The sequence below is a fragment of the Drosophila grimshawi genome, unplaced genomic scaffold (genome assembly GCF_018153295.1).
Source record: "Drosophila grimshawi isolate 15287-2541.00 unplaced genomic scaffold, ASM1815329v1 contig_1367, whole genome shotgun sequence".
NCBI classification, from domain to species: Eukaryota; Metazoa; Arthropoda; class Insecta; order Diptera; family Drosophilidae; genus Drosophila; species Drosophila grimshawi.
Window position 1 is genome coordinate 13,200,494 of NW_025062889.1, and position 26,663 is coordinate 13,227,156.

The 26,663-nt window shown below is 40.2% G+C and overlaps 11 protein-coding genes across 12 annotated transcripts; 6 read left to right on the forward strand and 5 right to left on the reverse strand.

The window, feature by feature from the left end:
- The first annotated feature begins 326 nt into the window (after nt 1-326).
- LOC6560296 (protein late bloomer) lies at nt 327-3,472 on the forward strand. The gene is made up of 5 exons (XM_001986657.3): nt 327-464; nt 659-740; nt 2,458-2,616; nt 2,684-3,028; nt 3,121-3,472. Exons 2-5 carry the CDS (start codon nt 681-683, stop codon nt 3,190-3,192), a joined length of 636 nt encoding a protein of 211 aa, XP_001986693.1. The 5' UTR covers nt 327-464; nt 659-680; the 3' UTR covers nt 3,193-3,472.
- Nucleotides 3,473-4,171: 699 nt separating this feature from the next.
- On the reverse strand, nt 4,172-5,116 carry LOC6559449 (ATPase H(+)-transporting accessory protein 2). Its single transcript, XM_001986658.1, has one exon. The coding sequence runs from the start codon at nt 5,114-5,116 to the stop codon at nt 4,172-4,174; it is 945 nt and encodes a 314-aa protein (XP_001986694.1).
- A 623-nt stretch (nt 5,117-5,739) lies between these two features.
- LOC6559997 (protein late bloomer) lies at nt 5,740-7,520 on the forward strand. Its single transcript, XM_001986659.2, has 5 exons — nt 5,740-5,988; nt 6,054-6,227; nt 6,289-6,444; nt 7,011-7,205; nt 7,340-7,520. Exons 1-5 carry the CDS (start codon nt 5,929-5,931, stop codon nt 7,409-7,411), a joined length of 657 nt encoding a protein of 218 aa, XP_001986695.1. The 5' UTR covers nt 5,740-5,928; the 3' UTR covers nt 7,412-7,520.
- A 149-nt stretch (nt 7,521-7,669) lies between these two features.
- LOC6559998 (protein late bloomer) lies at nt 7,670-9,708 on the forward strand. Its single transcript, XM_001986660.2, has 5 exons — nt 7,670-8,040; nt 8,633-8,815; nt 8,882-9,037; nt 9,318-9,515; nt 9,578-9,708. Exons 1-5 carry the CDS (start codon nt 7,981-7,983, stop codon nt 9,647-9,649), a joined length of 669 nt encoding a protein of 222 aa, XP_001986696.1. The 5' UTR covers nt 7,670-7,980; the 3' UTR covers nt 9,650-9,708.
- LOC6571108 (protein late bloomer) lies at nt 9,609-10,760 on the reverse strand. The gene is made up of 4 exons (XM_001997276.3): nt 10,600-10,760; nt 10,362-10,535; nt 9,945-10,295; nt 9,609-9,880 (listed from the first exon to the last, which is right to left on the reverse strand). Exons 1-4 carry the CDS (start codon nt 10,657-10,659, stop codon nt 9,725-9,727), a joined length of 741 nt encoding a protein of 246 aa, XP_001997312.2. The 5' UTR covers nt 10,660-10,760; the 3' UTR covers nt 9,609-9,724.
- Nucleotides 10,761-10,884: 124 nt separating this feature from the next.
- Nucleotides 10,885-18,451, reverse strand: LOC6560523 (polypeptide N-acetylgalactosaminyltransferase 3). 2 transcript variants are annotated; one of them, XM_032735466.1, is made up of 7 exons: nt 17,958-18,451; nt 16,957-17,057; nt 16,708-16,888; nt 16,468-16,634; nt 15,282-16,405; nt 11,035-11,166; nt 10,885-10,950 (listed from the first exon to the last, which is right to left on the reverse strand). In XM_032735466.1, exons 1-7 carry the CDS (start codon nt 18,089-18,091, stop codon nt 10,903-10,905), a joined length of 1,887 nt encoding a protein of 628 aa, XP_032591357.1. In that variant the 5' UTR covers nt 18,092-18,451; the 3' UTR covers nt 10,885-10,902. The 2 variants fall into 2 exon arrangements, with proteins under 2 accessions (XP_032591357.1, XP_001986700.1); XM_001986664.2 differs by lacking the exons at nt 10,885-10,950; nt 11,035-11,166 and adding an exon at nt 14,580-15,064 and having other exon boundaries at nt 15,150-16,405; nt 17,958-18,435.
- LOC6559237 (protein late bloomer) lies at nt 11,541-13,291 on the forward strand. Its single transcript, XM_043216382.1, has 6 exons — nt 11,541-11,564; nt 11,657-11,735; nt 12,353-12,544; nt 12,611-12,766; nt 12,910-13,098; nt 13,161-13,291. Exons 2-6 carry the CDS (start codon nt 11,685-11,687, stop codon nt 13,230-13,232), a joined length of 660 nt encoding a protein of 219 aa, XP_043072317.1. The 5' UTR covers nt 11,541-11,564; nt 11,657-11,684; the 3' UTR covers nt 13,233-13,291.
- Nucleotides 13,221-14,393, reverse strand: LOC6560522 (protein late bloomer). Its single transcript, XM_001986663.2, has 4 exons — nt 14,183-14,393; nt 13,945-14,118; nt 13,528-13,878; nt 13,221-13,463 (listed from the first exon to the last, which is right to left on the reverse strand). Exons 1-4 carry the CDS (start codon nt 14,240-14,242, stop codon nt 13,308-13,310), a joined length of 741 nt encoding a protein of 246 aa, XP_001986699.1. The 5' UTR covers nt 14,243-14,393; the 3' UTR covers nt 13,221-13,307.
- A 330-nt stretch (nt 18,452-18,781) lies between the features above and the next one.
- On the reverse strand, nt 18,782-21,140 carry LOC6560146 (protein late bloomer). Its single transcript, XM_001986665.2, has 6 exons — nt 21,095-21,140; nt 19,718-19,828; nt 19,482-19,655; nt 19,269-19,421; nt 19,001-19,198; nt 18,782-18,932 (listed from the first exon to the last, which is right to left on the reverse strand). Exons 2-6 carry the CDS (start codon nt 19,775-19,777, stop codon nt 18,858-18,860), a joined length of 660 nt encoding a protein of 219 aa, XP_001986701.1. The 5' UTR covers nt 19,778-19,828; nt 21,095-21,140; the 3' UTR covers nt 18,782-18,857.
- Nucleotides 20,766-22,116, forward strand: LOC6559767 (protein late bloomer). The gene is made up of 5 exons (XM_001986666.2): nt 20,766-20,897; nt 21,199-21,366; nt 21,439-21,591; nt 21,660-21,863; nt 21,942-22,116. The coding sequence occupies exons 1-5, from the start codon at nt 20,838-20,840 to the stop codon at nt 22,011-22,013; spliced, it is 657 nt and encodes a 218-aa protein (XP_001986702.1). The 5' UTR covers nt 20,766-20,837; the 3' UTR covers nt 22,014-22,116.
- Nucleotides 22,117-23,120: 1,004 nt separating this feature from the next.
- LOC6559039 (dynein light chain Tctex-type protein 2B) lies at nt 23,121-26,620 on the forward strand. Its single transcript, XM_032735170.1, has 3 exons — nt 23,121-23,188; nt 25,893-26,225; nt 26,306-26,620. Exons 1-3 carry the CDS (start codon nt 23,172-23,174, stop codon nt 26,469-26,471), a joined length of 516 nt encoding a protein of 171 aa, XP_032591061.1. The 5' UTR covers nt 23,121-23,171; the 3' UTR covers nt 26,472-26,620.
- The last annotated feature ends 43 nt before the right edge of the window (nt 26,621-26,663 follow it).

Genomic DNA, 26,663 nt, shown 5'->3' on the forward strand with positions numbered 1-26,663 from the left:
CTTCTACACTGAGCATGTACAAGGACATGTTTGGCACACATTTTGTATGTTGCTAGCTGAGTAATATTAATTTACAAGCAGAAAAAAAATGCTTCAAACAAGCTGAGAAAATAATATCTTGTTTAAGTTGATAGGATTGACAGTGCCAGTGACGTCATTGTTTGCAGCTCTCAGCTGCGCGAGCGCATTGACTCTCTCTCTCTCTCTCGCTGTACGGGGCAGTATCTGCGCATGTGTGTGTGTATGCGAGAGTGAATGTGAGTGCGTGTGTGTGAGTGTGGGTCGCATTTAATGTACAAAATAACGAACTTTTTGTATTTGGATTCAGTTCGAAAGCAAACGTTGAACGCGTAAGACTCTGGAGACGGGTTCTATAACAAATACCTGAAGGGGCGGCGTACAGCGGTCATTTACTTTGTTGTTTCGAAAATAAGGAAGTGCATTTTGTTGTTTTAAGTCAAAAGGTTAAGAAACTTTGTGCACTGATACTATGTGTATATTGAAAATGCTCTTTGTGTTTGTGAGCAGAACTAATAATGAATAATTCCGAGCAATTGTAAATAGCAACAAACATTTCGTGTAATTAAGAGTAATTTCGAGCAAATGAAAATGTAGATTTCTTTTGAGGCTTATGAATAATATTAATCTCAATTCACAGATTGCCAGAGCCAATTTGGAAAATGGGTTGCGCCACAACCAGTGTAAAGATTACCTCTATCGTGGTAAATGCTATTTTGGCGGTAAGTTTCATATATGTACATATGAGATATGATTATGTATATGGTTGTGTGTGAATACAGCCACAGGCACACATTTATACGCAGGCATTTGTACAATATGTAATTTTCAAATTTCAATGACATTTACTATTTCACTGATGCATTCAATTTAGAAAAAAAAGAGCAAATAATCCACTTGCAAGCATGATGTCATATGCCTGCATCGAAAGCGAAAAGAAATAATTTTTGAAAACCAGCACAAAAGCAATCGTGCTGTTTTTACAATATAATACTTCTAGACAGACTTCTGCAAGACACTAGAATATTTAGATTTTCCTGCACATGGCCCCAATGCTATTTGGTACCCCATCTCTTTCCATCACTCTGTCTCCACTTATAGCTGGCCATGTTGTATTTTTAATATTTGTCATTTGTCAGTTTCACACACTATAGCCACGTCGACGACAGGTCTTTAGCCAACACACGCACACACTCGCACACACACACTCCAACACCTGCCCGGGTCTCCTCCCTGTAACCATGGCAAGTATGTTTACACTTGCAGATATTGTTTTGACGGGGAGTCGAGTATTGTGTTCGCAGGAAAAAGGCGCCAGTGCTTACAATTGTACCAGTTTCTGGCTGCTCGATGATGTCATGCCACACTACTTACTTGAAGTTTGACCTATATAGCGTTATCCGAATCCAGGCATAAGTCCCAACCCTCAATTCCATTCGGGGTGTGTTTGCCACAAACAACATCCCCGCAGTAATTTACCAGTATTGACTGTCGATGGAAAACCAAGTCAAATCAGTTAGTTGGACGACTACTTAATACCCATTTTCTACAACTGCAATGCTTTTTTAATTAATTAGTTAATTAAGCTCATAAACTGAGAGTGTGCCAAAATTTTAGGTACATTAAAATCGTTTCGATCGGCAACTATTTCAGCTAGTAATCCGATGCTGATAAGCTTAAGGTAAACTTTTCAAAGTTCGAAGCCTTACAAATTTTGAAACTGTTTCGTTAAGTTGAAATATATCTTTAAATTAATCATTTTTTTATACAAAAACTTAATATTCGGCCACACACAGCCTCTGTCTATGGAATAGTTGTGCACACACACATGTTTTGGAAAAACAAACTGAACAAAAATAGCTTAAAGCACAACAAATTCGGAATATTTGTTTTTTATAGCAAGCATTGTTTGTAAAAAAATAAACATACACAGATGGATTAGTTTTAATTGTCTTAACAAAATCAAAAAATTTATTAAAAACTAATAGATAAAAATAATAGTAGCGAGGTACAAATGATATAGTGATCTAATTTGAAACTGTGTATATTAAGTTCAATCAAGAAAGAGAGAAAATCGTCTACTGCAACTGATTAATAATATGTTAATTACTTATTTACCCGTAAATGCATTACACATTTTGTCACAAAATGATAATACCCGTTGCAAAGCATATATAAAGTCACTCAAGTGGCAAGCGCTATGATTCTGTGCCACATAAGTACTGCATTAGTATTTGTCTATATATCATTTTCACAACCGCATTTAATGAGCTACTAGCACAAATTTAAATGTAAACAAGGTTTCAATTTCGCCTGATCTCATTTGAACTTGGAACTTGTTATCATTTAAATGTATGTATTTTATTTATTTATAAAGTATTGTCATGCAAATATGACTCGTTGCGAGAAATTCCAGTTTGATTTCCGTTACTCTTACAGTTTCTCGCAGTGGGCGCGATTGGCTGGATAGCCTTCAATGCGGATACGGAGGGCGAGGAGTTTGTCATCACCGCCTACGTGGCATGCGCCTTAATTTTGCTGTTTGCCTGTCTGGGCATATTTGCAGCCATTCGAGAGTCGGTCATCCTAACCGCAGCGGTAAGTTTATTGCCCCCTGCATACATATAAGTAACCACTGTAACTGTATCTGACTGATCTTCCGTAGTGTGCTGTGTTTCTGCTTGTGCTGGCCATACCGCAAATAGTAGCCACCTTTATCTTTATACACGGTTTTGATGCACAGACAACTCAGTCAGCCCAGACAACTGTGGAAGTCGCCTGGCAGGCCAACAACATGGACGGGCTACAGCAGAAGTATGAGTGCTGTGGCAAGACGAGCGCCCAGGACTACGTCCATCTCAGCCAACCGGTGCCACCCAGCTGCTACGAGGACCTAAAGCAGGTGCCGGATCACCTCTTTGTCGCCGGCTGCATTGAGAAGCTTCAGAGCCACTTTGAGAGCGATAGGACACGTTTTATAATCGTCTCCTGGGTGCTGGTCGTTTTCGAGGTAATTATTGATCCATTACCAAAACGATATTCTAAGAAAAATTGTTGTTAAATTTCGAAATAACGATGTAAATTTTTTTATTTTACTTGCAGTTGCTGTGCTTTTTCTTGGCCGTCTTTTTGGCCATCAGTTTCCGCAATAAGCAGCGGCGCATGGAATTTTAATGGCCAACTGCTGACTGGTGACAGCGATGCCGTGAGTACAAAACTGGACCGGACAGTGCCTCGAACAATTACGCCCGTTCGTTGGGCTGGAGGATATTAAGTATTTGATGATTTGTGCTTTGCCTATTCGAGCATAAATTTTATTTTCTAACCAAAAACATATGCATACAAATGCAAATGCAATCGTTTTACTATAAATGCTACAACATAAGCTAAGTACTTAGGTAATTTATGTAGCTCTAACTATTTATAAATTAAATACAAATATATATGTGTGTGTTTAAACTATGTGTGCTTAAAACTCGGTGCGTATATATTCGTGGTGTGCTGGGAAAGCTTCAGAACTGAGATAACAGTCTCTTCGTCGAGCTGATACTGAATATGCGCGATTCATTTTGGTTTCCAGATATGCGACGAGTTCTGTAGCCATATAAAATATGAATTGCGTATACTACGCGTGGTACGAGCACGCTTAAAAGTACGATTGCTGTGTTTGCATGCCTTTTGCTTTACTGTTTATATATAGAACAGCGTCGCGTACTCATGGCCAAAGTGAAAAAGCCGAACAGCTTGCCAAATGGAAAAATGTGTAAGAGCTAGACAACTTGTTGCTCATCTGCCTGCTGCACACCTTGTGGTACGTTAATGTGTTAATTTGTACGTGTATGTGTTATTGTCATATTTACGTTCGACTTTTTGGCATGTGATTCTGCAAAAACGAGGGATGGCTAATTTGGAAACAAGGCACGTAGATTGGGCTATGTTGAGAATGATGAACTCACAGGCAACGTGATATTTTTATAGTTAAGTCGAAATCAGTTGGACATATTCGGAGAGCCCGCTAAAATTATAGATGCATATAGAAATTGATGTGCTTGAGGTCAATAACTGTTCGTGAATGTGAAGCGGAAACAGTTTTTATCTTTTTATAATATATTGAAATGCATATGACAATAGATGTATGACAGATATTATGTATTTAGCGCTTCTTCTTACTCATGTGTGCATGTGTGGCGCTGATGCGATAGATGACAGAATCTTTGCCGGGATCGATGGTGGCCAACACATAACATATCACTGCCAGCGATATGAAAAGTGCCAGACTAAGCCATACAATAATGTTGCATACAACGGGGTATCCAGAGTCATTGAATTGTTCGAATGGATTTGACGTTTCGGACGATCTACTGCGCATTGATGCAACACGCTTATCGGTTGCTTGCACAAAGAGCAAGGAGTCGGTACAGTTTTTTGCGGCAGATAGCAAATATCCAACGGCACCAGTGATGATTTGCTTGGCCTCATGGAGGATACCATATTTTGTTACCTTGGTAATACGGTCCAGTGAGAGGCGAAAGATAATCACCTGCGACGACCTCAGCAGACTGGTTAAGTTATCCGCGAGTGCATTCATGTAGCCGATTTCCTCAAGGAAATGCTGGTGGCTCAAGTACTCGATGGGTTTGAAGTACTTTAATGGCATGGCCATGGACACATCGATATTTCCAAAGTAGGACTCAAACGCTATCACACCTTTGGAGTGATTATTAAAGTCAAAATCGGCTACAGAAGCTGGGCTGAGCTGGGCGGCGAGACTATCAAGCGATTTCCCTGCATCCGAATCAAGCAGTTCGTAAGCCATAACTCTTTCCACTGTTGGCACACGATAAACACCTTGTATATGAACAACAATCACCGAAGTATTGGACAGCGTGAAGGGATCCTTGATAAATAGGCCGGACCATTTGCTGTTGCCAGTGACAGCATTGCCAAGAGATGCTAGCAGTACATCGCCAACATAAAAGCTCTCGAGCTCATCCTCGCCTTTAAATTCAATCGATTTGGGGTTGTTCAGTACTGTGAACTCACCGGTTGCCTGAATAACCGAAATAAATAGCAGAAAAGTTAGGCAATTTAACAACATTTTTCTACAAATTGTACTGCTGACAAGGAAAAATAATCAGAGTATAAAATATCAAAACAATATGCTAATAGAAAAGGCTGCCTTGTTAACCTCATTTTATTAATGTCCTTTGTCTTATCATAGTAGCATTTACAAATGCCATTTTACTGCGCATTTTATCAATGAATTGATATACTATGTAGGACAAAAGCTTCGGTAATGCGAAAAGCTCTGCCAACATTGTAGTGACATCATACCACCCACAAATTCTATGACCGCCAAGAAGCACAACAAGTCAAACCCGCCAGGGACAAGTGTTTGAATACCATATACCCTGTACAAACGTTAAATGATTATAGGGCTCTGCCATATTGCAGTGTTTTTCTAATTTATTTCACTACAAACCAAAGTAGGACTAAATACGTTAATTAATTTTATGTGGTTTCCATACACTTAAGCGAATTGAAAATGTATCCCAATTTATTAGCACTGTTTGACTCTTCCCTTTTTCCCATATTCATGATTGCAGGGTGTCTTAACAAGAAGAAGAAGAAGCACTGAATCGTTGATTTCTTTTGAGAAGCTACCAATACAAAATTGCTGACTGACAGTCGTTCTGGCTGTCTGCCGAGGGCTGGTGCCCTTTTTGGGGGCGCCATAATTTCAAAACAAATGCGCGTCGCTTAGTCGCAGTTCATCGTGTCTGTTAAAAGGGCTGAAGCTGAAGGTAGCTGAGCGTGTTTATTTTATACATATATATATATACATAGAATATTCTGCGAAGTTAACTGTAACACAACTGGACGCACTATCGATTGAATTACGCTGTGAAAATGTCCTGCGGTGTACAATGCCAGAAAGCCGTGCTCATCGCGCTGAATGTGCTGCTGTCGGTGCGTATGCGTAATATTCCTGTTAAGTATTATTCGAATTTTGGCACTGCACTGCTGATTTGCAGCTGATTGGCGTGACACTGATTGCACTGTCTGTCTATGAGATGAACAGCGTCTCTTCAGGCAGCTTTGAGCACATTGCCATCGTGGCGCAGATCTTTGTGGGTTCTTTCGTAGTGCTAAGCTCGTTTCTGGGCTGCTTTGCAGCTGTACGCCTCTCCCTCAGCCTTATTTGGAGCGTAAGTTTAATGGAATATTTGAAGTGGAGGCATGACTTGTAATGGTTCTATTTATTTAAAGTATGTCAGCTGCATACTGATATTGATAGGCTTGCAGGTCTACATAATTGTGGCGGCTCATGTGACGGACTATGTGGAACGGGCTCGGGATGATTTCGTAGCTCTCTGGGAATATCAGCGCCGTAACACTGAACGCATTGCCATTTTAGAGCAAAAGGTAAGCTAAAATAGTACGTAATTTGTAATTAGTAATTTGTACTCAAATCAAGTGAGAAAATGCACGTCCACCAACAGAATTTCTTGTATGAAGAACTTTTTTTGTTGATTCGGAAATTTTTAAGCTCAATTTCAATTTCGGGATAAGTATGGTTCCATAAATTACTTTTGTCCTTATTTAAAAAACCAGCCTTTTAGATCATGGTTTGACCTCTATACGAGAACTGCATTCGAAGTTGGAAACGCTCTTCGAACTCGAAATGTATGCTAAATTTATACCATGGAAAAATTATCTTTTGGGACGATTCAAAACTTTCCAACGCCATTACATTATGACTCTATTTTCAAAAACCAGGGCTTTTTAATCATTGTTTAACCCATATATGAGAACTATACTCAAAGTTGGAAACGCTATTCGAACTCGAAGTTCAAGTTAAGATTCTACCGTTAAAAAATGCTCATTGGGTTTTAAAATTTGCGCGGCCCATAACATTTTTAGAAGTGACTTAATTTACAAAAACCAGTCCTTTTAATAAAACTTATTTTTGTAATTGATTCCATTGACAGTACTCTTGTTGCGGACAAAGCGGACCGCAGGATTATATTCTTCAAGGGGTTGGCTTTCCACTCAGCTGCTATGGCCACCGGGAGCGTGTGCAGAGTCAGCTGTTCAACACCGGCTGCTTGGAGGCTGTCGAGGCACATGCCACAGACAATGTCATTACCGGGCTGATCACCAAGTGGCTGCTGTTCGCGTTGGAGGCAAGTTACCAACTGCTGACCTTGACTAAAAATCTGTAAATAATTTATAGACGGCTTAGGCTAGCCGAGAATAGATTTTTGAAATATTTTAAAATATTTTTTTATTGAATCAATTTACCTTCTATCTTCCATAGCTTGGTGCCCTGGGAGCTGCCACCCACTTGGGCATCACAGTGCGCAATAAATTGAGGCGGGAGCATTTCTGACAGGCTTCGGAAGAACTCGTAAATCTTCAAACATAAACATAAAACAAATCGTTGTAGACAAATACTTTTTCAATTGATACAATTAAATTGGCAATATGTGCTATAAACTTTTAAAGTGTTTTCTCATTCATTTTTCCGTATGCTTTCTATTTTCCAAACTACTTATACATGTTGTATATGCGTATAAGCAGATAAGTATATAGATGCCTATAAAGACGCATACAAAAATAAATGTGAAACTTTTGGCTGCCTGTCGCGCAGTGGCAGGGGTTGGGGTAGGGGCCGTGCCTGCCTCTTGAATAACGACCAAACCGCCCGTTTAGCTCGAGTCGGCGGCAACCACTCAACGGATTTGTAAACATTTCGCAGTTTTTCTTTAAACTGAATGAGTTGAGTTCTCTTGGCAGCCAAAAAGCATTAACAGTTTGGGCCGACACGAGAAGCACGCGTCTCCGTTCCGTGAATGTAGGAGATTGAACAACCATAGCGAATGGCACATAAGAAAAAGTTAAGAAAAAGAATAATAAAATAAGTTTTAATACAATTTAAGCAAAGTATCTGCGACAAAAATGCCGACAATGCGGGTATGTTTACAATGGTCAGCGGTGCTCTTCAATACTTTTACTCTGGTAAGTATTGTAAAATTTATATATATATATACATAAGTGTACAGAAATACATACAGAAGTGTTGATATGTGAGATCTCATTATAATCTTCAGTAATTGTGCTACATTGTGCTCTTGACTCACACAGCGTATAAAGAAATTAACTGATGCAGTTCATTGTTCATACCTACTTCAGTTGACTTTATCCTTTACTCACATGGCGGATGAAACTTTTAGCTAATTCAGCTTATTATTCTATTTCAGTTGAATTTATCCGCTCACGCACTAAAATAGAATTATTATTTGTTATCTATTTGAATAATTTGGCAGCAAAAAATCTCTTACCTCCAAACTACTAGACAATTATTTTATTTATTTATAATTATTCCTCTATTTTTCGTGTCTGTATGTGGCATTTAAAAATAAAGCTGAAAGTAATTTCATATATATATATTTGTTTTTATTTTGTTTGCTTTTGGCCGACATAGACAAGGAAAAATTAATTTAATTTATTTTGTTTTGCTCGCAGCTTTTGTTTTTCATTTGGTTTTTGTGACGTTGTTGATTGGAATGTTTTTTTTTATTTTTAATTAATTTCTCATTTCTGTACGCAGATAATTGGCTGCCTTGCTGCACTGGCCGGTGCATATGAGCTGCTATACCAACTGGATGAGGGCTTTACAGATCACATTGATGTAAATAAGATTATACAATTAACCACGGCAGGCATACTTATACTGGCCGCTATCATTGGCTGTACGGGCGCTTTCTTGGGCTCCATCAAGGTGCTTGTGGTGGTGAGTAGGCAACATCTTAAAAGCTTAAAACTGGAGAGTTGAGTATTAACTTAATTATTTTCACAGCATATGGTTTTGTTGGTGCTGCTGATTGGTGCACACGTCTGGCGACTGGCGCACTACAATGAGTCCAAGTATATGGATGCCACAGAGGTGTTTGTCATGGACATTTGGATGAAGGAGCTATCGCATCCTAATTCCATGCAAACGCTTCAGCACAGGGTAAGTCCATGGTATATGAAAAAAACAAAATCAGAGAGAACTGGTATATTTAGCACACTGAAAATTACTCATATCCAAATAAAAATATATAATTTGAAATGTATTAATAGTTCAAATAACATGATCTTTAACCAACTGTGGCAATGAGAACTTTATTATTATATAGCAGTCCTATGGAGATATAACTATCCATTACAAATATTGGGCTAAGGAGTGAGAGAAGCCATTACACATTTTGTATACAATATTAATAGTCCTCAAACTATATTTTTCTGTACAGTATAAATGCTGTGGCAACAAGGGCTTCTCGGACTACACTAGCCTACACATGAAAGTGCCATATTCCTGTTTCCACACCGAGGATGGCTTACATGCTCTGTATCCCTATCCCGAGGGCTGCATGACAGCAGTTAAACGAGTCCACCTGAACATCTACCGCTATGAGATGTGGACGCACTGCGGACTCATTGGCTATGAGGTAACCCTGAACTGTAACTCTTCACCAAAAAACTTTTATTATCATTATGTATCTAATTACAGATTGTCAGCATCATATTAGCCATAACTTTGAGCTGCCAGCTGACCACTAAAACACGTCGCTATGCCTACTAAAACTACGATTTATATGCTGCATTTGATTGTACAATAAACGATTTATTGCATGTGATGAACAGCCTGTGTCTCTACTCAGGCGTCCTCCAGCAGGTGTGCCCGCGAGCCCACATGATTGGCGCGCGGCTCGCGACGCACCCCTGGCGGCACCTGTTGCCGGGCGTGTCGCTGCCGCTGGCGCAGCTTGTGAAGCATCACACTGACCACAATGGTTTGCACGAGTATGAATATCTAGAAGAGTGCAATTGTATATTTTGTTAGTAAAGAGCAACGAACTGCAGCTGATGTTGCTTACCTCAAGGCCAATAATGCACCACATAAACAGCTTATCGCGATACTGAATGCTGTTCTGGCGGTGGATCAGTGTCGCCTCGCAGCCGCGTGTGAAGAGTTTCGCATTACCCGGCTGCTGATAACAGCTTTGTGGTATGGGCAATTGCAATCTCTTGTAGTCTCTGACATTGTTGTAACCGCAGCACTGCTGCTGTTGCTCATACTGTTGCATTCGCTGCGGATGTATGTCCAAGTTATGCCAGGCTTGCGTTAGATCCAGCTGCTGCAAGACTCCACTGTAACGCATATGCGGATGATAGTTGTGCAGCTGCAAATACTCTACACCAAGCACGATCAGTATAAAGCAGGTGAACTAAAAAGTGCATATAAATACTCTAATTATTAGTAGGAGCACATCATAGATTATTTGAAAACTTACTATAATATTAACGCTAAGCAGATTACAGACCAGCCCATAACAGCCGAATATAACTATAACGCAAATGGTTGCCCCCAGCACAATGCTCTCCACAAAGTAAGTGTGCTCTGGCGTATTCGGCTCAGCCATTTGCAGGCTCAAACCCGCTGCGAACATGACGCCAATGGCCAGCAGCTGTACTAGAAAAGGAGATTATTATATCAGCCAATATATGTATATATAAGCAAGCTGTACTTACCATATAGAGCAAATTGGACAAGAGTCCGGTGTACTTGATTGTGTTATAGCAGTCGATCATGTTGCGAATGCGACAATCTTCTACATATGCGCCAAATTTAAAGCTCCCGCAAAACTGATAATCCACGGTGTATATATGGGTGTACAGAGTTCGCTCGATAAATGGAACGGTGTCGTTATAATTTGCAAGAGATTTTAATTGGTGATTTATAATTAAATGATTTCTATCAAGCACTTTAATATGTTTGTCAAATTTCAATACGCGAAAAGCATTGCTTATTTTTGTATTCAAATCTAAGTAGTTCTAATTGATAGAAAGTTCAAACGTCTCACGGTGTGATATTTGTTGTGTCTGTTACAAGAATAAATTGTTTGAGAGAGAAAGGCAAGATTAAAATGTGTTTCATCAAAATGCGGTCTATTACTGATTACTCACGTCCATGTCGTATGTCCACTGTTGACTTGGTTCGATGGCGCACTGCGTCAGCATCACATTTGAAATTGTTGCGTTGCGATTTCTGAGCAACTTGAGGGCGCCTTGTTTGGGTGGGCGGTAAGTAAGGCAAACATTGTCATTGGTCATTATCCAGTCCTTTTAGTAACACTTATTTATGTAATTGATTCCATTGACAGTACTCTTGTAGCGGACAAAGCGGATCGCAGGATTATATTCTTCAAGGGGTTGGCTTTCCACTCAGCTGCTAAGGCCACCGGGAGCGTGTGCAGAGTCAGCTGTTCAACAGCGGCTAATTGGAGGCTTTTTTCAGTTGATACAATCAAATTGGCAATATGTGCTTTTAAAATGTTTTCTCATTAATTTTTTCGCCCGTTTAGCTCAAGGCGGCGGCAACCACTCAACGGATTTGTAAACATTGCGCAGCTTTTCTTCTGAATGAGTTGAGTTCCCTTGGCAGCCAAACAGCATTAACAGTTTGGGCCGACACGAGAAGCACGCGTTTCCGATCGGTAAATTTTGGAAATTGAACAACCAAAGCGAATGGCATATAAGAAAAAGTTAAAACAAACGAATAATAAAATAAGTTTTAATACTATTTAAGCAAAGTATCCGCGACAAAAACCCCCACAATGTGGTCGTGTTCTCGATGTTCAGTGGTTATTTACAATACTTTTACCCTGGTAAGTATTGTAAAATGTATATATATCTATATATATATATGTACATACAGAAGTGCTGATATGATGATGATTATAATCTTCAGCAATTTTCTCCATTGTGCTCTTGACTCACAGTGCGTATTAAGAAATTAGCTGATGCAGTTCATTGCTCATACCTACTTCAGTTGACTTTACCCTTGGCTCACAGGGCGGATGAAACTTTTAGCTAATGCAGCTCGTTATTCTACTTCAGTTGAATTTATTCGCACACGTACTGAAGTAGAATAAAATGTATTTTAATTTTTATTTTAATTGCGGTTTGTTATCTATTTGAATAATTTTGGCAGCAAAGAATTTCCTACCTCCAGATAATATGTCCCTTTATTTATATATCATTATTACTACATATTTCTTTTATGAGTGTTGGTGTTGGCCATGTATTTAAAAATAAAGCAGAAAGTAGTTTCATATATATATTTGTTTTTATTTTGTTTCGTCTGGTTGATATAAACACGGAACATTCTATTTTAATTATTTTGTTTTGTTCAACGTTTTTTTTTTTTTTTTTTTAATTTGGATTTTGTGACGTTAGCTCAAATCATATTTGTCTTTAATTAATTTTTAATTTCTGTAAGCAGATAATTGGCTGCTTTGTTGCACTGGTCTGTCTTTACGAGATGGTCTACCAACTGGATGAGCAGGTCCATATGGAAACGATTCCCATCGAAGCATATAAGATTACACAATTCATAATGGCAGGCATACTCGTACTGGCCGCTATCATTGGCTGTGCGGGCGCTTTCTCGGGCTCCAAAAAGGTGCTTGTGGTGGTGAGTAGGCAACTTCTTAAAAGCTTTAAACTGCAGAGTTGAGTATTAACTCAATTATCTGCACAGCATGTGGCTTTGTTGGTGCTGCTAATTGTTGCACACGTCGGCCGAATGGCGCTCTACAATGAGTACAAGCGTATGGATGCCATAGAGAAGCGTGTAATGGACACTTGGAACATACAGCTATCGCATGGTTATGTCTTTGGGACGATTCAGTACAGGGTAAGTCCATGGTATATGAAAAAGCAAAAACAGAAAGAACAGGAACACGCAGAAAATTGATGACATCCAAAATTGAACCAAATCACGCAATACACATTTTGTATAAAATATTAATACTCTTCAATTTAAATTTACCTGTACAGTATCAATGCTGTGGTGTCCAGGACTTTATGGACTATAATAAACTGAACATTACAGTGCCAGAAAGCTGCTACCCCAATTTCAATAATGGATATCCCTATCCCGAGGGCTGCATGACAGCAGTTAAACATGGCCAACTAAATGTCTACCGCTATGATATGTTGATACACTGCGGACTCATTGGCTATGAGGTAACCCTGAACTGTAACTCTTGACCAAAAGACATTTGTTATCATTGTGTATCTAATTACAGATTGTGGGCATCATATTAGCCCAAACTTTGAGTGGTAAGCTGACCACTTCAACACGTCGCTATGCCTACTAAAACTACGATTTATATGCTGCATTTGATTGTACAATAAACGATTTATTGCATGTGATGAACAGCCTGTGTCTCTACTCAGGCGTCCTCCAGCAGGTGTGCCCGCGAGCCCACATGATTGGCGCGCGGCTCGCGACGCACCCCTGGCGGCACCTGTTGCCGGGCGTGTCGCTGCCGCTGGCGCAGCTTGTGAAGCATCACACTGACCACAATGGTTTGCACGAGTATGAATATCTAGAAGAGTGCAATTGTATATTTTGTTAGTAAAGAGCAACGAACTGCAGCTGATGTTGCTTACCTCAAGGCCAATAATGCACCACATAAACAGCTTATCGCGATACTGAATGCTGTTCTGGCGGTGGATCAGTGTCGCCTCGCAGCCGCGTGTGAAGAGTTTCGCATTACCCGGCTGCTGATAACAGCTTTGTGGTATGGGCAATTGCAATCTCTTGTAGTCTCTGACATTGTTGTAACCGCAGCACTGCTGCTGTTGCTCATACTGTTGCATTCGCTGCGGATGTATGTCCAAGTTATGCCAGGCTTGCGATAGATCCAGCTGCTGCAAGACTCCACTGTAACGCATATGCGGATGATAGTTGTGCAGCTGCAAATACTCTACACCAAGCACGATCAGTATAAAGCAGGTGAACTAAAAAGTGCATATAAATACTTTAATTATTAGTAGGAGCACATCATAGATCATTTGAAAACTTACTATAATATTAACGCTAAGCAGATTACAGACCAGCCCATAACAGCCGAATATAACTATAACGCAAATGGTTGCCCCCAGCACAATGCTCTCCACAAAGTAAGTGTGCTCTGGCGTATTCGGCTCAGCCATTTGCAGGCTCAAACCCGCTGCGAACATGACGCCAATGGCCAGCAGCTGTACTAGAAAAGGAGATTATTATATCAGCCAATATATGTATATATCAGCAAGCTGTACTTACCATATAGAGCAAATTGGACAAGAGTCCGGTGTACTTGATTGTGTTATAGCAGCCGATCATGTTGCGAATGCGACAATCTTCTACATATGCGCCAAATTTAAAGCTCCCGCCAAACTGATAATCCACGGTGTATATATGGGTGTACAGAGTTCGCTCGATAAATGGAACGGTGTCGTTATAATTTACAAGAGATTTTAATTGGTGATTTATAATTAAATGATTTCTATCGAGCAATTTAATATGTTTGTCAACTTTCAATACTCGAAAAGCATTGCTTATTTTTGTATTCAAATCTAAGTAGTTCTAATTGCTAGACAGTTCAAACTTCCGAACTTCCGGCTACTGTCCCCTTATGCTAGTATATAATATAGAAAGCAGCGAAAAGACAGTGACACTTTTTGAACATTATTTTTCGCTTTATTAAAGTGCTATAAAATGTTAAAAGTATTAAGTAAAATTAATTTTAACTTGTTGCGTAAAAACTTGCTTAATAAATATGACATCGAATTGTATAGAATGCTCTTCCAGTCGCAGTGCCGTGGAAGAAAGCTTCCTTAGCACCCACTCAAAACAATTCTTGTGGGAGTGTCTCGGTGTGTTTGTGTGTGTGTGGGATTTACAGTGTGTGCGGGCCTCTAAAAGGTTTCAATAATAAATATCACATTGTGTTAAATCGCTGGCAGGGCTTTCTTTTCGCTTTCCTCGCATGATGAATGAACATTACATGCGCCATGGCAATGGAATGAGACCCCATTTTTGTGTAATGTCCTTGAAGTTACATTCCATGCTGAGCACCACTTTTTCCACCTTGTGGTTGCGCGCATTTGTGGCCGATTTAAGCGTAAGACAAAGTTTCGTCTCACGGTGTGATATTTGTTGTGTCTGTTACAAGGAGAAATTGTTTGAGGGAGAAAGGCAAGATTAAAATGTGTTTCATCGCATCATCAGTCTACTACTGATTACTCACGTCCATGTCGTATGTCCACTGTTGACTTGGTTCGATGGCGCACTGCGTCAGCATCACATTTGAAATCGTTGCGTTGCGATTTCTGAGCAACTTGAGAGCGCCTTGTTTGGGTGGGCGGTAAGTAAGGCAAACATTGTCATTGGTCATTATCTGACCCTTGGGTGTAATAACAAACATGTCCATAGTCTGAGCATGCGATGTGCAATCACCCACGGTAACCGGCTGCAGTGAGGAACGCGGCACATTGTCATGCAGCGGACGTAGGCACTTATCGCGCTCTAAATCAATCAGCGACATAAACTCCTCGGCTTTGTGGTCGATCTCCTCGAAGGCGCGCTTCCATTCGCGCGACAACGCTCGTCCCGGCAAGTTCTTCATGTGCTTACTGTAAGCTTGAGTGCATTCCGTCTCGCCATCCAGCCAGATAATCCTGCCAAAGAAACGATCCGGTGCCGGGAAGAAATGCTCAGGCCAAATGGTTTCCAAATACCACGAGAACGGCTTGCATTGCAGCTTTTCACGTAACGCCAAACGGTCGGTCACATTCACTTTGTCCCTTGCGCTCAGCGATAGTCCAGCTGTGTATAGCATGACAAAGTATTGCCAGTCATCCATCCAGACGGTGGCAGCACGGGCCAGATTTGCGGTGAGCACCTCGCTCATGCCACCTGGGAATGTGTACGGTGTGCTGCTGCGAAAGATGTGGCCCACATGGGAGCAGGGGCTGATCTCGATGCGACCGCCGCACTGCCAAATGCGAAATGACATCTCCACATTCTCACCGCCCCAGATACGCATGTCACTATCATAAGCACCCATCTCGTAAAAGTACTTGCGATCGATGGCAAAAAGGCCGCCAGCCATGCCTGGTGTCGCTATGGGCGCAGTGCTGTCCTTGGTATTTGCGGTAGTTTGTCGTTTGCGATCGGAGGAGAACCAGCGAAAGCTCAGCTGCCAATTAAAGGCGCCCCAGTGGTTCTCAAATGTTTTCGTGTAGCTGAAATTGTCGTCTGATATGATGTCTATCACCGGACAGATGACCACTTCACGGGATTCCCCAATACGTGCCAGCAATGGCTCTAGCCAGCCGCGCGAGCATTCACAGTGTGCGTCGAGGAATGTGAGCACATCTCCCCGTGCATGCTGAGCGCCCAAGAGACGAGCAGGCACTAAGCCGCTACGCTCCTTCATGCGATACAAACGCGTGGGGACCGCAAGCACTTGAATGTAGGCCTCCAGTTGGCGCTTCAGAAAAGCTGAAAGAGAAGTAGAGATAAATGTTAATAATCTTTGCGTTAATGTTATGAAAACGAATTACATCGATTGCTGGCATCGTCCACCAAGATGATCTCCCTGAGCAGGTGGCGAGGCGAGCGATTTATGACGCTCGTAATGGTGCGAAGCAGCACAGACCAGGCCTCGTTATGGAATACAATGATCACCGACGTGTTGGGCAAGCTGTTTGCATAACGTTTATCGCGACATCTACGAATACGGTATTATGAACATATTATAGAACAATCAATTTGAATATAATGAAGGGAGCTGCTGTACTTACTCGCCCGTTCTGTAGTCCTTGAGCGTTCTGTTTAGGGGAATGCGATCGCTGGCCAGTATGTTAAAGCTGTTTAGCTTGAAGAAGCGCTGCATACGAAATCGATCGCGTGGTGGTACAATAACGGGTCGCCCATCTGCGCCCTCGCCCTGTTTGGGCTCGAACTGGTTAATGTTGTAATCGTCTGAAAATTTGTAGTCATTGTACTGTTGTGTTGTAGATGTTGTGTCATTTATTAAGTGGTTTAATAACCTGCAGTCATATTGCCGAAGATGTCTCCCTTGCCAATATAGTGGGCCACAATGTTTTTATACGGCCACAATGAGCGGCGCTTCGGCGGCGGTTTCGGATGACTTTGCACGATGTGTGATCCCAAAAAAATAGCAAACAAAATATGAAATAGCTAAATAAGTAAATAATGTTGCAGTCGGAATCTCCAGACTGCGTAATAATATTTTTTATATTTTTGTTTTTTTTTTTTGTGTTTTAACAGCTGAAAACTGTTATAAATTATATTCTTGATTTTGGTAAGTTTTAAGTTTTGGTTTACACCTATAAGAGAATTATTTTTGTGGGATGTGAAGTGGGCTTGGAGGATTTATTTTTTGATAATTAATCTAATTTGATTATTAATTAATTAATTTAACTTGATTATAACTCTTCACACTTTAATAGCGAAAAAATGCTTGTATGGATATGGATAAACGGACAGACAGATATACGAAAGCAATATACACTTTCTGTCCAATGATACAGGGTATAAAAACAAACAAAAGATGACAATGGCAATAATGTTAGGCATTTAACAATAAGTCGCAGCAGCAGCAGCAGCAGCAACAGCAGTTAAATGAACCACTAGAAATGCCATAAATAGAAAATGCAAAGTAGGTAAAAAATCGAAAGCAAGGCTAATGGACACCTCAGAGACCCGTCCACTCAACTCACTCGAGTGTAACATCAGCGCCGGCAGCGACAAAGTCGCCGCCAACGCGCAAACTTGCAACACCAAAGCGACCAGTCAAGCATCCACAACCCATTTTGTTGCCTTCAAGGAAATTATGCAATGTATGTGTGTGCAACGCTGCTACTGAGTTGAAGTCAGGTTTATACAGTTGCATCTTCGTGGCAAATTTGTATCGAAATTCCACTTCCTTAATATACGGGGTAATACGTCACACACACACACACACACACATACACATACACAATACAGTCAAGTGACTGTTTACAAATTTCTAGTTCTGTTTACTCACCGGGGCTCTGCGTCATAGCTTTGTATACTTGACACATATAAGTTTATGCTAATTGCAAACATGAAGAATGCAAAAAACAATAAGAACAGGTATAAAAGCCAGAGCTTCTTTAGCTGCTGGAAACGCAGACCCATTTTGTCGAGTTGCTATTTTGGACAGCCCAACGCTGGCACAGCTCCCACTATTTATTGTTGGGTCCGTCTTCTTTCGCTCGCACTGCTGTTGCCTTCAGCTGCGCTGTGTTAATGACCGGCAACGGTTTTAAGCCCAAACAACAAACACCAAAATGCCCGCTCGCAAGTGAAGCTCTCTTTGCTGCCAGCTGAGCGAATGTCTTGATCTCTTGATGCAAATGTGTCTCTTGACTTGTTGTTGCTACCGACGACTGCTGCTTAATCCAATGCACTGTGGCGGCTAAGCACTCAATAGCCATTTACATAACAAGTGTGCGTTCCCAGTAATTACTAATGCTGCTAAATGTATTATGAATGCTATTTACTTGCTGGAAACCCCTTTTTTTATGCGACAAACAAGTAAAATGTGGTAATATTTTTTGTTTTGATGTAAATATGTAAACAATACATCGATACACTGATAGTCGGCCGATAAATTGTGGCGGTAGTGCGATTTCTCAGGGGTGAAGGTGGCAACTCTATAGCACTAAAAAATCGACTAATCCGACGCGCAAAATCTAATTTGAATAAGCATGTTCCTTTAAGGTACAACAGGTGGCGCTACTTATTACGTTTTCGTTATAACCACAAAACCTTGACAACTATCAGAAATGAAGCCTCAAATCCATAAAAATAAAGTAAGCGGATAGCTACAATTATATCCAGATATGTAGGTTATATTTGTAGAGCTTCCAATACTGTTTAAAATTTAACTTATTTATTTGAACTAACGGTAAGGACGTCTACGCTCTGCATTTTGTAGTGTTATGGCAAACAGTCCGGTAACCATCACAGTAAGTGTCTGCAAAAGTAGTAGTAAGTTTAGTGAAATGGCATAGAAAACTAAAGCAAATCTGTTATGAAAAGTACCTCCAGGCCCACAACAGACCAATCACTGATGCGCTCATATCTCGTGCCAGTGACAAAGGCAGCAGCCAGTCGCTTGTCGCAACCAATTGTAAATAGATCCATTGAAATCGACGTGTTCTGGTTTAAATAGCAGCTTGGCGGTATTCGTAGACCGCTGGCGGCATAGTCTAAGGGTCCCGATTTGCCGCAGCATTGGTACTAAAATGTGAAAGTTAGGTTAACATACTATATTTGTAATAATAGTGCAAATTAAATGAAAAAATTATACCTTAATCTCGTAGTAGGACATGGTGCCATTATTATAGAGCTGCTGCTGCCAGGCGTTGTATATTGTCTCATTTGCGAGCAGCTCAAAGTTGATGGGTTGTGCGAATATAACGGTAATTTGAGCGAATACCAATGCCAATAAAATAGCAGCATACTTTTGGGCGAATTAGTTAACATATTAAACATTTACGAGATACATAAACACACTACTCACAATCCAACTGAGACGTATGCTCTCGCGAAGGGCCGCCACACAGCCAACGATGGTGCTCCCAAAGAGCAGAATGCCCAGCACAATGCCCAAAATGCAGGGTATACGTATGGCCGAGGAGTGAGGAAAGACAATCAGCGCATAGGAGCATGCAGCTATGGAAAGTGCACCAAAGACCTGTAAGGGAATATACAACACTCAGTTGGAATTACTCAGACACATATAGGACCGACACTCACACAGCACAGAAAGTCCAAAATAAAGGAGGAGATTTTCAGCGTTTGAGTACCGCAGCTCATTTTATGAATATTCAACGACTACGCGTATTCGGTGTGTCGTTAAGAATACAACTGAGCGACAAATAAGGAAAAAAAGCCAAAATCAAACAGAGCATGCACATTTATATAAATATATGTTTGTTAGTCCATTGAAGCTTAGAGGCGTTAAGATAACACACAGAGAAGCTACAACTGATAGCGCTGTTCGTAAATCGCAACAGCTGTGTGCCGTATTATCAATATGAATATGATCAGTGTGAGTAGAATGAGTAGTATGAGTACTGTGAGTGCAAATCGATTAGTACACTCAATTAGGCAGCGAGTTTAATATGCACTCGAGCACGCTAGATGCGCATCTCAATCACTTTCATGTGCAATATGAGTCGAGAGCGGCCATATTACTGCGCATTGCCCACCGTTAGTATCGGTATCAGTTGTGATAACAATGTGTGCGTGTGCGTGTGTGTGTGTGTGTCTGTGGAGATATAAGCAATCTCTCCTTATCTATAAATTGATTTACATTATGCCCAGGGTCAATTTGGGGCAGACAAGGTGAGGTAAGACTGTGTAACACTGTAAGATATTCATTTTGTTCTACACTCAGTTTTAGTTGTGAATTCAGTATAAAGTCAAGTGACTTTCAGGTATTTAAATAATATAATTACTTCATGTTTTTGCAACGATTTTGGACAATTATCTATTACCATAACTCATGCAAACAAAAACAGAAAAACGACTCACAACTCGATAACAGTTAGATTAGAGCTGATATCTATTGAGTCTTAACAGGCCTGATAAGCATGGGCGTTACCTTGGTTTATTTTTGTTATAGTTTCAAATAGTCGCAGTGCTGTTGCATTTCTCGCAGTGTATGTGAACTTCGCTTATTATCGTTATTAGTGTTATTTACTTTTTTTGTTCATTCTTAACGCCGTCACACAATAACTTCGCATGAAATTATCTCGACTAACCGCCGGTGGGCGACACTCGTGTTTTTAGTAATTCAGTCTAAAAAAAGTCGTCAACGCGTGTGCATCGATTTGTTGTCCAGTTTATACACTTTGTAAAATATTCAAAGGAAATGGGTTGTGCAACAGCAACGATCAAATATCTAGTATTCCTCTTCAATGCTCTCTGCGCGGTGAGTAAACTACAAAACTGAAAATATACCTCTGACTCAGAGCGGCAAAGTTCAACAAAGTTGGGTTATCATCGGCAGTCAACCGTATATAATGTACGAGCCCACTGTGTACACATATGTACACATATGTACACATATGTACACATAAAGATACGCCCCTTGTTGCGGCACATTAAAAACTTTCCAAAGCTGTTTACCTGGTGGTGTTCGTCATAGGTTCCGGCCGATATCTGTGTATATGGAACACTGTGATATTTCACAAGCTTCTTTTTGAACGCTCTCTCAATTTGAATTCTTTTAGTTACTGGGCATTGCAGTTATTGTGGTGAGTTCGATTGCACTCAAAGATGTCGCCAAAGAGGCACAACCTATTATGATATTCTTCATTGTCATCGGTTCGATTGTTTTTGTGATCTCATTCTTTGGCTGCTGTGGCGCCATCAAGGAAAACGTATGTCTAACCTGGACTGTAAGTATCATATATAATAAGTAATATATATACATAGATATCTATTAATATGCATTTATCTTTGCTTAATAGTATGCAATCATTATGCTCATCGTATTGATTTTGACATGCGTTCTCGCCTTTGCTTACCTGAATCGCATCGATGAGAAAAAGTTGGCACAGGACGAATTGAACCTGGCGTGGAATAGTACTGATACAACCAAAATGGCCTTCTATCAATCGAACGTAAGTCCGAAACTATTTCTTAACTCTTACAGGGTTTGTATGTCTTAACTGTTTATTTCAAATGGTAGTTCAAGTGCTGTGGCATCAATGGCCCCATCGACTATACCAAGGCCAATCGGACAATACCGGAGAGCTGTTATGTCACAAATAGTACCGCTACTAGCTCAACTCATACTGTTTACCCCGACGGCTGCTTATCCAAAATGATCAATTCCTTCGAGGTGGCCACCAAGTATGTCAATGTATTTAGCTGGATTCTGATTGGCGTCGAGGTAAGTAAACTTATCTATTTTTAATTAATAACTGAGTCAACAACTGAATTTTTTTTTTTTTTTTTGGTTTCTTCGTAGGCCTCTGCTTTTCTGTGTGCCACCATTTTGGGCATTACCTTTAACAACGAGCAAAGACGTTCCAGATATTAGTTGGTCTTACAAAACTGAACCACTTGTATTATGCTCCAAAATATAAAGGAGCTTTGCGAACAAGTTAATAAAAGTTTATTTTAGTTAATTATTTGCAAATGTACGATGACATTAGAAACGGTATTAAGTCAGTTAAGATAAAAAGTGCGTATTGCAATCATTATTTAACTATATAGTTGTTTTATACATATTGCAATTTTGAGAATAAATCCATTTGATAATAAGAAAAATATGAAATAATAAACTGTCAAAATAGATTGATTTTGAAAATTGGTTCAGATTTGATGAATTTATCGCAGTTCATAATGTGGAAACGAGTTCAGAGGGTATTCATGGGACAGCAGTTAAACATAAGATATTTAAATGTTTTATTTTATAACAATGTGTCATAAGCTAAACGGTGCGCACATGCACAGTTCCGATTTCTGTGGATTTTCGAATGCAATTCTTAAGTGGACATGCTCAACGCGAATTTGGCACGCGAACTTGCACACAGATACTCACGCACACACACACACATATGTATATATATATATATATATATGCAGAAGAGCTGTCAGAGTAAACGGTTTGCATGCAGTCGTGTCGACAGTTTGTAACCTAAGTTTTTAATTGCCTCAGTGCCTGCTTTGTGTGTGTGGCATGTTTGTATGTCGAATATAAACTAAATTATTCAAAATAAATACAATTTAGACTGTAGACACTCACACATATGCACTCATTTATATGCGCTCATCACTAATACCAAATAGTCAGAGTTGTCCTTAGACATGCCACTGAAACCAAAACTAAAACTCATGAAGATACTGCGCTGTGGAAGGGATGACTGCTGCTGCTGTTGCTGTTGGTGTCACAGTTGCTGTTGCTGTTGCTGTTGCTGCTGTTTCTATTGTTACTCTAACCCTTTGTAGAGTGAAGCAAACACCATCAGAGCGTACACCTTGGGCAGAGCGCATACCGTTAGAGCGGCTGTCGCTGGCTCGGCATTTGGGCCATGTGCGACGATAGGTTTGCGCTTTTATGTTTTCGAAGCCAAAGCCAGTTACAATTGTGACGAGCGCACGTGCAGTTTTGCCCAAATATTATTCGGAACTAACGGTCTAATAGTAAATTTAAACGCAACTCGATTATAAACCGTAGCATAATTTGAGGTGCCTCATGAGTCGCATGCAAGCGTAAGTTTATGCAAAAACAGAAAGCCAGAGAGAGTGAAGGAGGGAAAGAGAGAGAGAGAGCTGTGTGTTTTGTTTGATTTTGTGGCATTCGTGCAGCGAGGTGCTAATAGCTTGCCCCACAAAGCAGCACCCACACATTGTGGGTGGTGTCGCCACCAACAAATTGCTTAATTTGTTGCCACCGACTCCGGGTGATTCGCTATTTAATTTTGGCACATATTCACATGTCGGAAAGTTTTGTGCTTAGCAATTAGTAACCTCAGGTAACTGCCTCTGTCAGCCATTACAGTTAAACTTCTAACTGCTTATTGGACGTAAATTAGACACACATATATGACCTGGCCTATATGTATCTCCTATCTGTTCTCTGTTATAGCAGATATAAGATTTATAGCTGCGCTGGCAATACTTTATCTTATGTACTATTTTCGTCATCTCTCTCCTTAATATTTACACACTGGTCGTCCACACTATACAATGAAAAGTCAAAACAAACACGAGCCATCAAATTTGCTTTAATTTTAAAATAAACATATGCCACGCTCGAAGTACACAAGCATCGCCTTATAGTTGGCTACATTTATATTTAATTAATACAAATAAAAAACGGATGGTTAACTTAGGCACGTCGAAGGCAAAATACTCTTTAGACAGCAGTAAACCTGCTCATATTTAAATTTAAGTGTGGACTTTTAATTAATCTTATGATTTTTTTTTTAAATTTGTATATGTTTTTTGTCTCACGACTGGCAGCGAACTGAACATTCCAGATTTTGTAATTATATTGAATTAGAAAGGTTGAGTTGATCCCAAAACATAACTCTTATCTCGGTTGTTTCTACGGCAGCTGTAGGATTCGCCCGATCTGGTCGGCTTTGAACTATATACTGCTTTCAGTAAAACAGATATACGGATATTTTGACAAGATATCATTTTTGAAACTTCAAGCTTCACGACAAAGTTGTAATACGCTCTACAAATTATCACTGCTTTAATTCGAAAAAATGATCCAGAGATATATCTCCATATTAATTGGTGATATTTAAATGACGGACACTGTTTAATTGCCCGTTGTTCTCAAGATTCTTATTTTTCTTTTGCACCTTGAAATTTTGAAAATGAGAGTTCTTAAATGGTATATATTTTCTTCCATTTAACAGCTAAGCACCGCTGGTTACTAAATTAAATTGATGCTAGTATTTTAATTCCTTAAATTTCCAAACTCTGTCTTAGTTATATATGTATATATGATTAACAGGCCTGTTGGTCATCACTTCGTCAAAAGCGTAAGACAAATTTAATAATATTTAACACCAATCGGAGCAAAATAAGCAGCTTAAAATTTATTATTGTTTGAATGTAGTTTTTTGGCCAATCCTATCATGTACAGAAATGCACAAAAGGAGAAAAAAGCTTTTGATGATCTTCTCATTAGCAATATGTAGTCGGCCTTTGCCATGAACCTTAAATATATTTAAAGTAAAATTTTCCAAATATATTCTAAGCTTTATCGGAGTTCGTTTCAGCTCATGAATTGGCTACTTGAGTAAAGACAAGCAACAACAAAATATAGAACATTTACCAGCTGTTTCTATTTATGTGACTAGTGCTGTACCGTATAGAAATGCATTCCATGCACTACCTCAATACAATTAGAGCGCTCCGCTTGGCCATTTGAAAAATATTGCTAGAACACACGTGACTCTGTGGGTATATCAATTTGATAACTTCATAAACATAACTATAACTATCAGTTACCAGCAGCACGAACTTTGTATACGCTTTCGCAGTAATTTTTATACGTTTTGGATATTTGATGGAAAGCCAGTTTCATCAAGTGTCGTAAATGCAATCAAAGTACTTGAACTTTGCCCGTAAACCGCACAATGGCCGGAATTTCATTGTGCCTCGCAGGTGTCGCAAACTAACCGATCAAAAGTCATAAACTCAAAAGGCTTCGCGTGCCATCAAAACTCAAATAATTTTTCCCCAGACTAGGGCGCGTCCATATGGCAACACTAGGTGCAGGCCTGGTCGGGTCTGGTAGTGATGACACACACACGTCTCCGCCGCCGCCGCTGTTGCAATTGGAGCGCCTACCGTCAGCCTTTGGAGTTTATGATAAGCGACACGCGAGCGAAAGGCCAAAATGTCGGCTGAAGAGTTTCGCGCAAATAACCAACAAAAGTTCCGATCAACTTTCTGATGATGTGTGGATGCCATTGCGGGGGAGGTGCAGTGCTCGGTGCTGTGTGCTGTGTGCTCGGTTCTCTGTACTCTGTACTCTATTGATAGGCATACTCATCGTGTCAGCATGTCACTGCCAACATCGACGTTCTCATCGTCGTCCTCGTCGTCGTCATTGTTGTTGACGTCGCTGTCCTGTCAGTGTGCAGATAGCAGTGCATGGAATTTGTTTTCCTTTTGCCGGCTGGCAGCAATTTTTTAACCTAACCTACCTATATATATACTATATATATATTTAGATATATATATGTCTGGCGCTACAGCAATGTCCACCTGGACATCAATGAAGACACGGTATGTGCAGCTCTAGGAACTGGTTATAAGTAACATTTAATTTATATTTATTTTTATTTAAGTTCTTATTTAATCTTGACTTGTTTAAATTGTAAGTTTTAACTGTACCTTTTGTAATTTTGTTAAAAATTGTGGTCTGTCTATATTCACTTTCACTTTGCAGCATCACGGCATCGGTGCGCACCACCAATCGGATGAATGCGCTCCTCTCCGAGTCCATGTTGAGTCGGAGGCGAGCGCTGCAGAGTGGTGGAGAGTGCGACGGTGGTGGCGGTGAGGGGAGCGGTGAGCGTAAGGAGAAGCCGAAAAATGATTGGAAATTCTTTCACACCAATTTCAATATGGAACGTGCCCTGAAAGTCATTGAAGATTGCATTGAGGAGCGTTTGCTGTGGGATCGCTTCAGTCGCAATTATGACTCTTGGCGCGCGCTGCCACTGGTCGAGGGTCTGGCTGCAGAGATACGGGACCGGGTGAAGAAGCTAAACCACAGGCGGTGAGTGGCGCATAATCGCAATTTAACCACAAAGCAACCCAAATGACCTCAATATAACTATATATACGTATATTCCATAGCCATCGCATTGTCTGTCTGCTGTCGATTGTGGAGAAGCAGAACCAGGGCATCTATCAGAGAATGTGCCATCTGATGGACGAGAAGCGCGATAATTTTACCCAACTGGTTTTCGAGCGACCCACGTATTTCATGATTGTCGTCTTATATTTGGTCCACAAGGATTAACTAAGAATGAAAGTTATAAAAAAGCTTTGCACAACCTTCAGAAGCTCAAGAAAAGCTTCGCTATCCATTTCACAAACCAGTTGTAATATTTAGTAGGCTAAGGACTGTTCGACAGTATTAGAGCTTAGCAAGTAGTAAGTAAAATAGTAAAGCCACCCAATAAAAGAAATTGAACTCCAATTGAAGTATGTT

Bases quoted from the DNA above. Each gene is read 5' to 3' on its own strand.
- LOC6560296 (XM_001986657.3), top strand. From the start codon at position 681: ATGGGTTGCGCCACAACCAGTGTAAAGATTACCTCTATCGTGGTAAAT. The intron at 2,617-2,683 runs GTAAGTTTATTG...GATCTTCCGTAG, and splicing joins CGGTCATCCTAACCGCAGCG to TGTGCTGTGTTTCTGCTTGT. The intron at 3,029-3,120 runs GTAATTATTGAT...TTTTACTTGCAG, and splicing joins GGGTGCTGGTCGTTTTCGAG to TTGCTGTGCTTTTTCTTGGC.
- LOC6559449 (XM_001986658.1), bottom strand. From the start codon at position 5,116: ATGTTGTTAAATTGCCTAACTTTTCTGCTATTTATTTCGGTTATTCAG.
- LOC6559997 (XM_001986659.2), top strand. From the start codon at position 5,929: ATGTCCTGCGGTGTACAATGCCAGAAAGCCGTGCTCATCGCGCTGAAT. The intron at 5,989-6,053 runs GTGCGTATGCGT...GCTGATTTGCAG, and splicing joins CGCTGAATGTGCTGCTGTCG to CTGATTGGCGTGACACTGAT. The intron at 6,228-6,288 runs GTAAGTTTAATG...ATTTATTTAAAG, and splicing joins CCCTCAGCCTTATTTGGAGC to TATGTCAGCTGCATACTGAT.
- LOC6559998 (XM_001986660.2), top strand. From the start codon at position 7,981: ATGCCGACAATGCGGGTATGTTTACAATGGTCAGCGGTGCTCTTCAAT. The intron at 9,038-9,317 runs GTAAGTCCATGG...TTTTCTGTACAG, and splicing joins TGCAAACGCTTCAGCACAGG to TATAAATGCTGTGGCAACAA. The intron at 9,516-9,577 runs GTAACCCTGAAC...ATCTAATTACAG, and splicing joins GCGGACTCATTGGCTATGAG to ATTGTCAGCATCATATTAGC.
- LOC6571108 (XM_001997276.3), bottom strand. From the start codon at position 10,659: ATGATCGACTGCTATAACACAATCAAGTACACCGGACTCTTGTCCAAT. The intron at 10,536-10,599 runs GTAAGTACAGCT...TTTCTAGTACAG, and splicing joins TGTCCAATTTGCTCTATATG to CTGCTGGCCATTGGCGTCAT. The intron at 9,881-9,944 runs GTAAGCAACATC...GCACTCTTCTAG, and splicing joins GGTGCATTATTGGCCTTGAG to ATATTCATACTCGTGCAAAC.
- LOC6559237 (XM_043216382.1), top strand. From the start codon at position 11,685: ATGTGGTCGTGTTCTCGATGTTCAGTGGTTATTTACAATACTTTTACC. The intron at 11,736-12,352 runs GTAAGTATTGTA...TTCTGTAAGCAG, and splicing joins TTTACAATACTTTTACCCTG to ATAATTGGCTGCTTTGTTGC. The intron at 12,545-12,610 runs GTGAGTAGGCAA...TTATCTGCACAG, and splicing joins CCAAAAAGGTGCTTGTGGTG to CATGTGGCTTTGTTGGTGCT.
- LOC6560522 (XM_001986663.2), bottom strand. From the start codon at position 14,242: ATGATCGGCTGCTATAACACAATCAAGTACACCGGACTCTTGTCCAAT. The intron at 13,879-13,944 runs GTAAGTTTTCAA...TGCACTTTTTAG, and splicing joins TGCTTAGCGTTAATATTATA to TTCACCTGCTTTATACTGAT. The intron at 13,464-13,527 runs GTAAGCAACATC...GCACTCTTCTAG, and splicing joins GGTGCATTATTGGCCTTGAG to ATATTCATACTCGTGCAAAC.
- LOC6560523 (XM_001986664.2), bottom strand. From the start codon at position 18,091: ATGGGTCTGCGTTTCCAGCAGCTAAAGAAGCTCTGGCTTTTATACCTG. The intron at 16,889-16,956 runs GTTATTAAACCA...ACAAATTTTCAG, and splicing joins CTTCGGCAATATGACTGCAG to ACGATTACAACATTAACCAG. The intron at 16,406-16,467 runs GTAATTCGTTTT...CTTCTCTTTCAG, and splicing joins GGACGATGCCAGCAATCGAT to CTTTTCTGAAGCGCCAACTG.
- LOC6560146 (XM_001986665.2), bottom strand. From the start codon at position 19,777: ATGAGCTGCGGTACTCAAACGCTGAAAATCTCCTCCTTTATTTTGGAC. The intron at 19,656-19,717 runs GTGAGTGTCGGT...ATTCCCTTACAG, and splicing joins TTTTGGACTTTCTGTGCTGT to GTCTTTGGTGCACTTTCCAT. The intron at 19,422-19,481 runs GTGAGTAGTGTG...TTCGCCCAAAAG, and splicing joins GCATACGTCTCAGTTGGATT to TATGCTGCTATTTTATTGGC.
- LOC6559767 (XM_001986666.2), top strand. From the start codon at position 20,838: ATGGGTTGTGCAACAGCAACGATCAAATATCTAGTATTCCTCTTCAAT. The intron at 21,592-21,659 runs GTAAGTCCGAAA...TTCAAATGGTAG, and splicing joins TGGCCTTCTATCAATCGAAC to TTCAAGTGCTGTGGCATCAA. The intron at 21,864-21,941 runs GTAAGTAAACTT...GTTTCTTCGTAG, and splicing joins GGATTCTGATTGGCGTCGAG to GCCTCTGCTTTTCTGTGTGC.
- LOC6559039 (XM_032735170.1), top strand. The intron at 26,226-26,305 runs GTGAGTGGCGCA...TATATTCCATAG, and splicing joins AAGAAGCTAAACCACAGGCG to CCATCGCATTGTCTGTCTGC.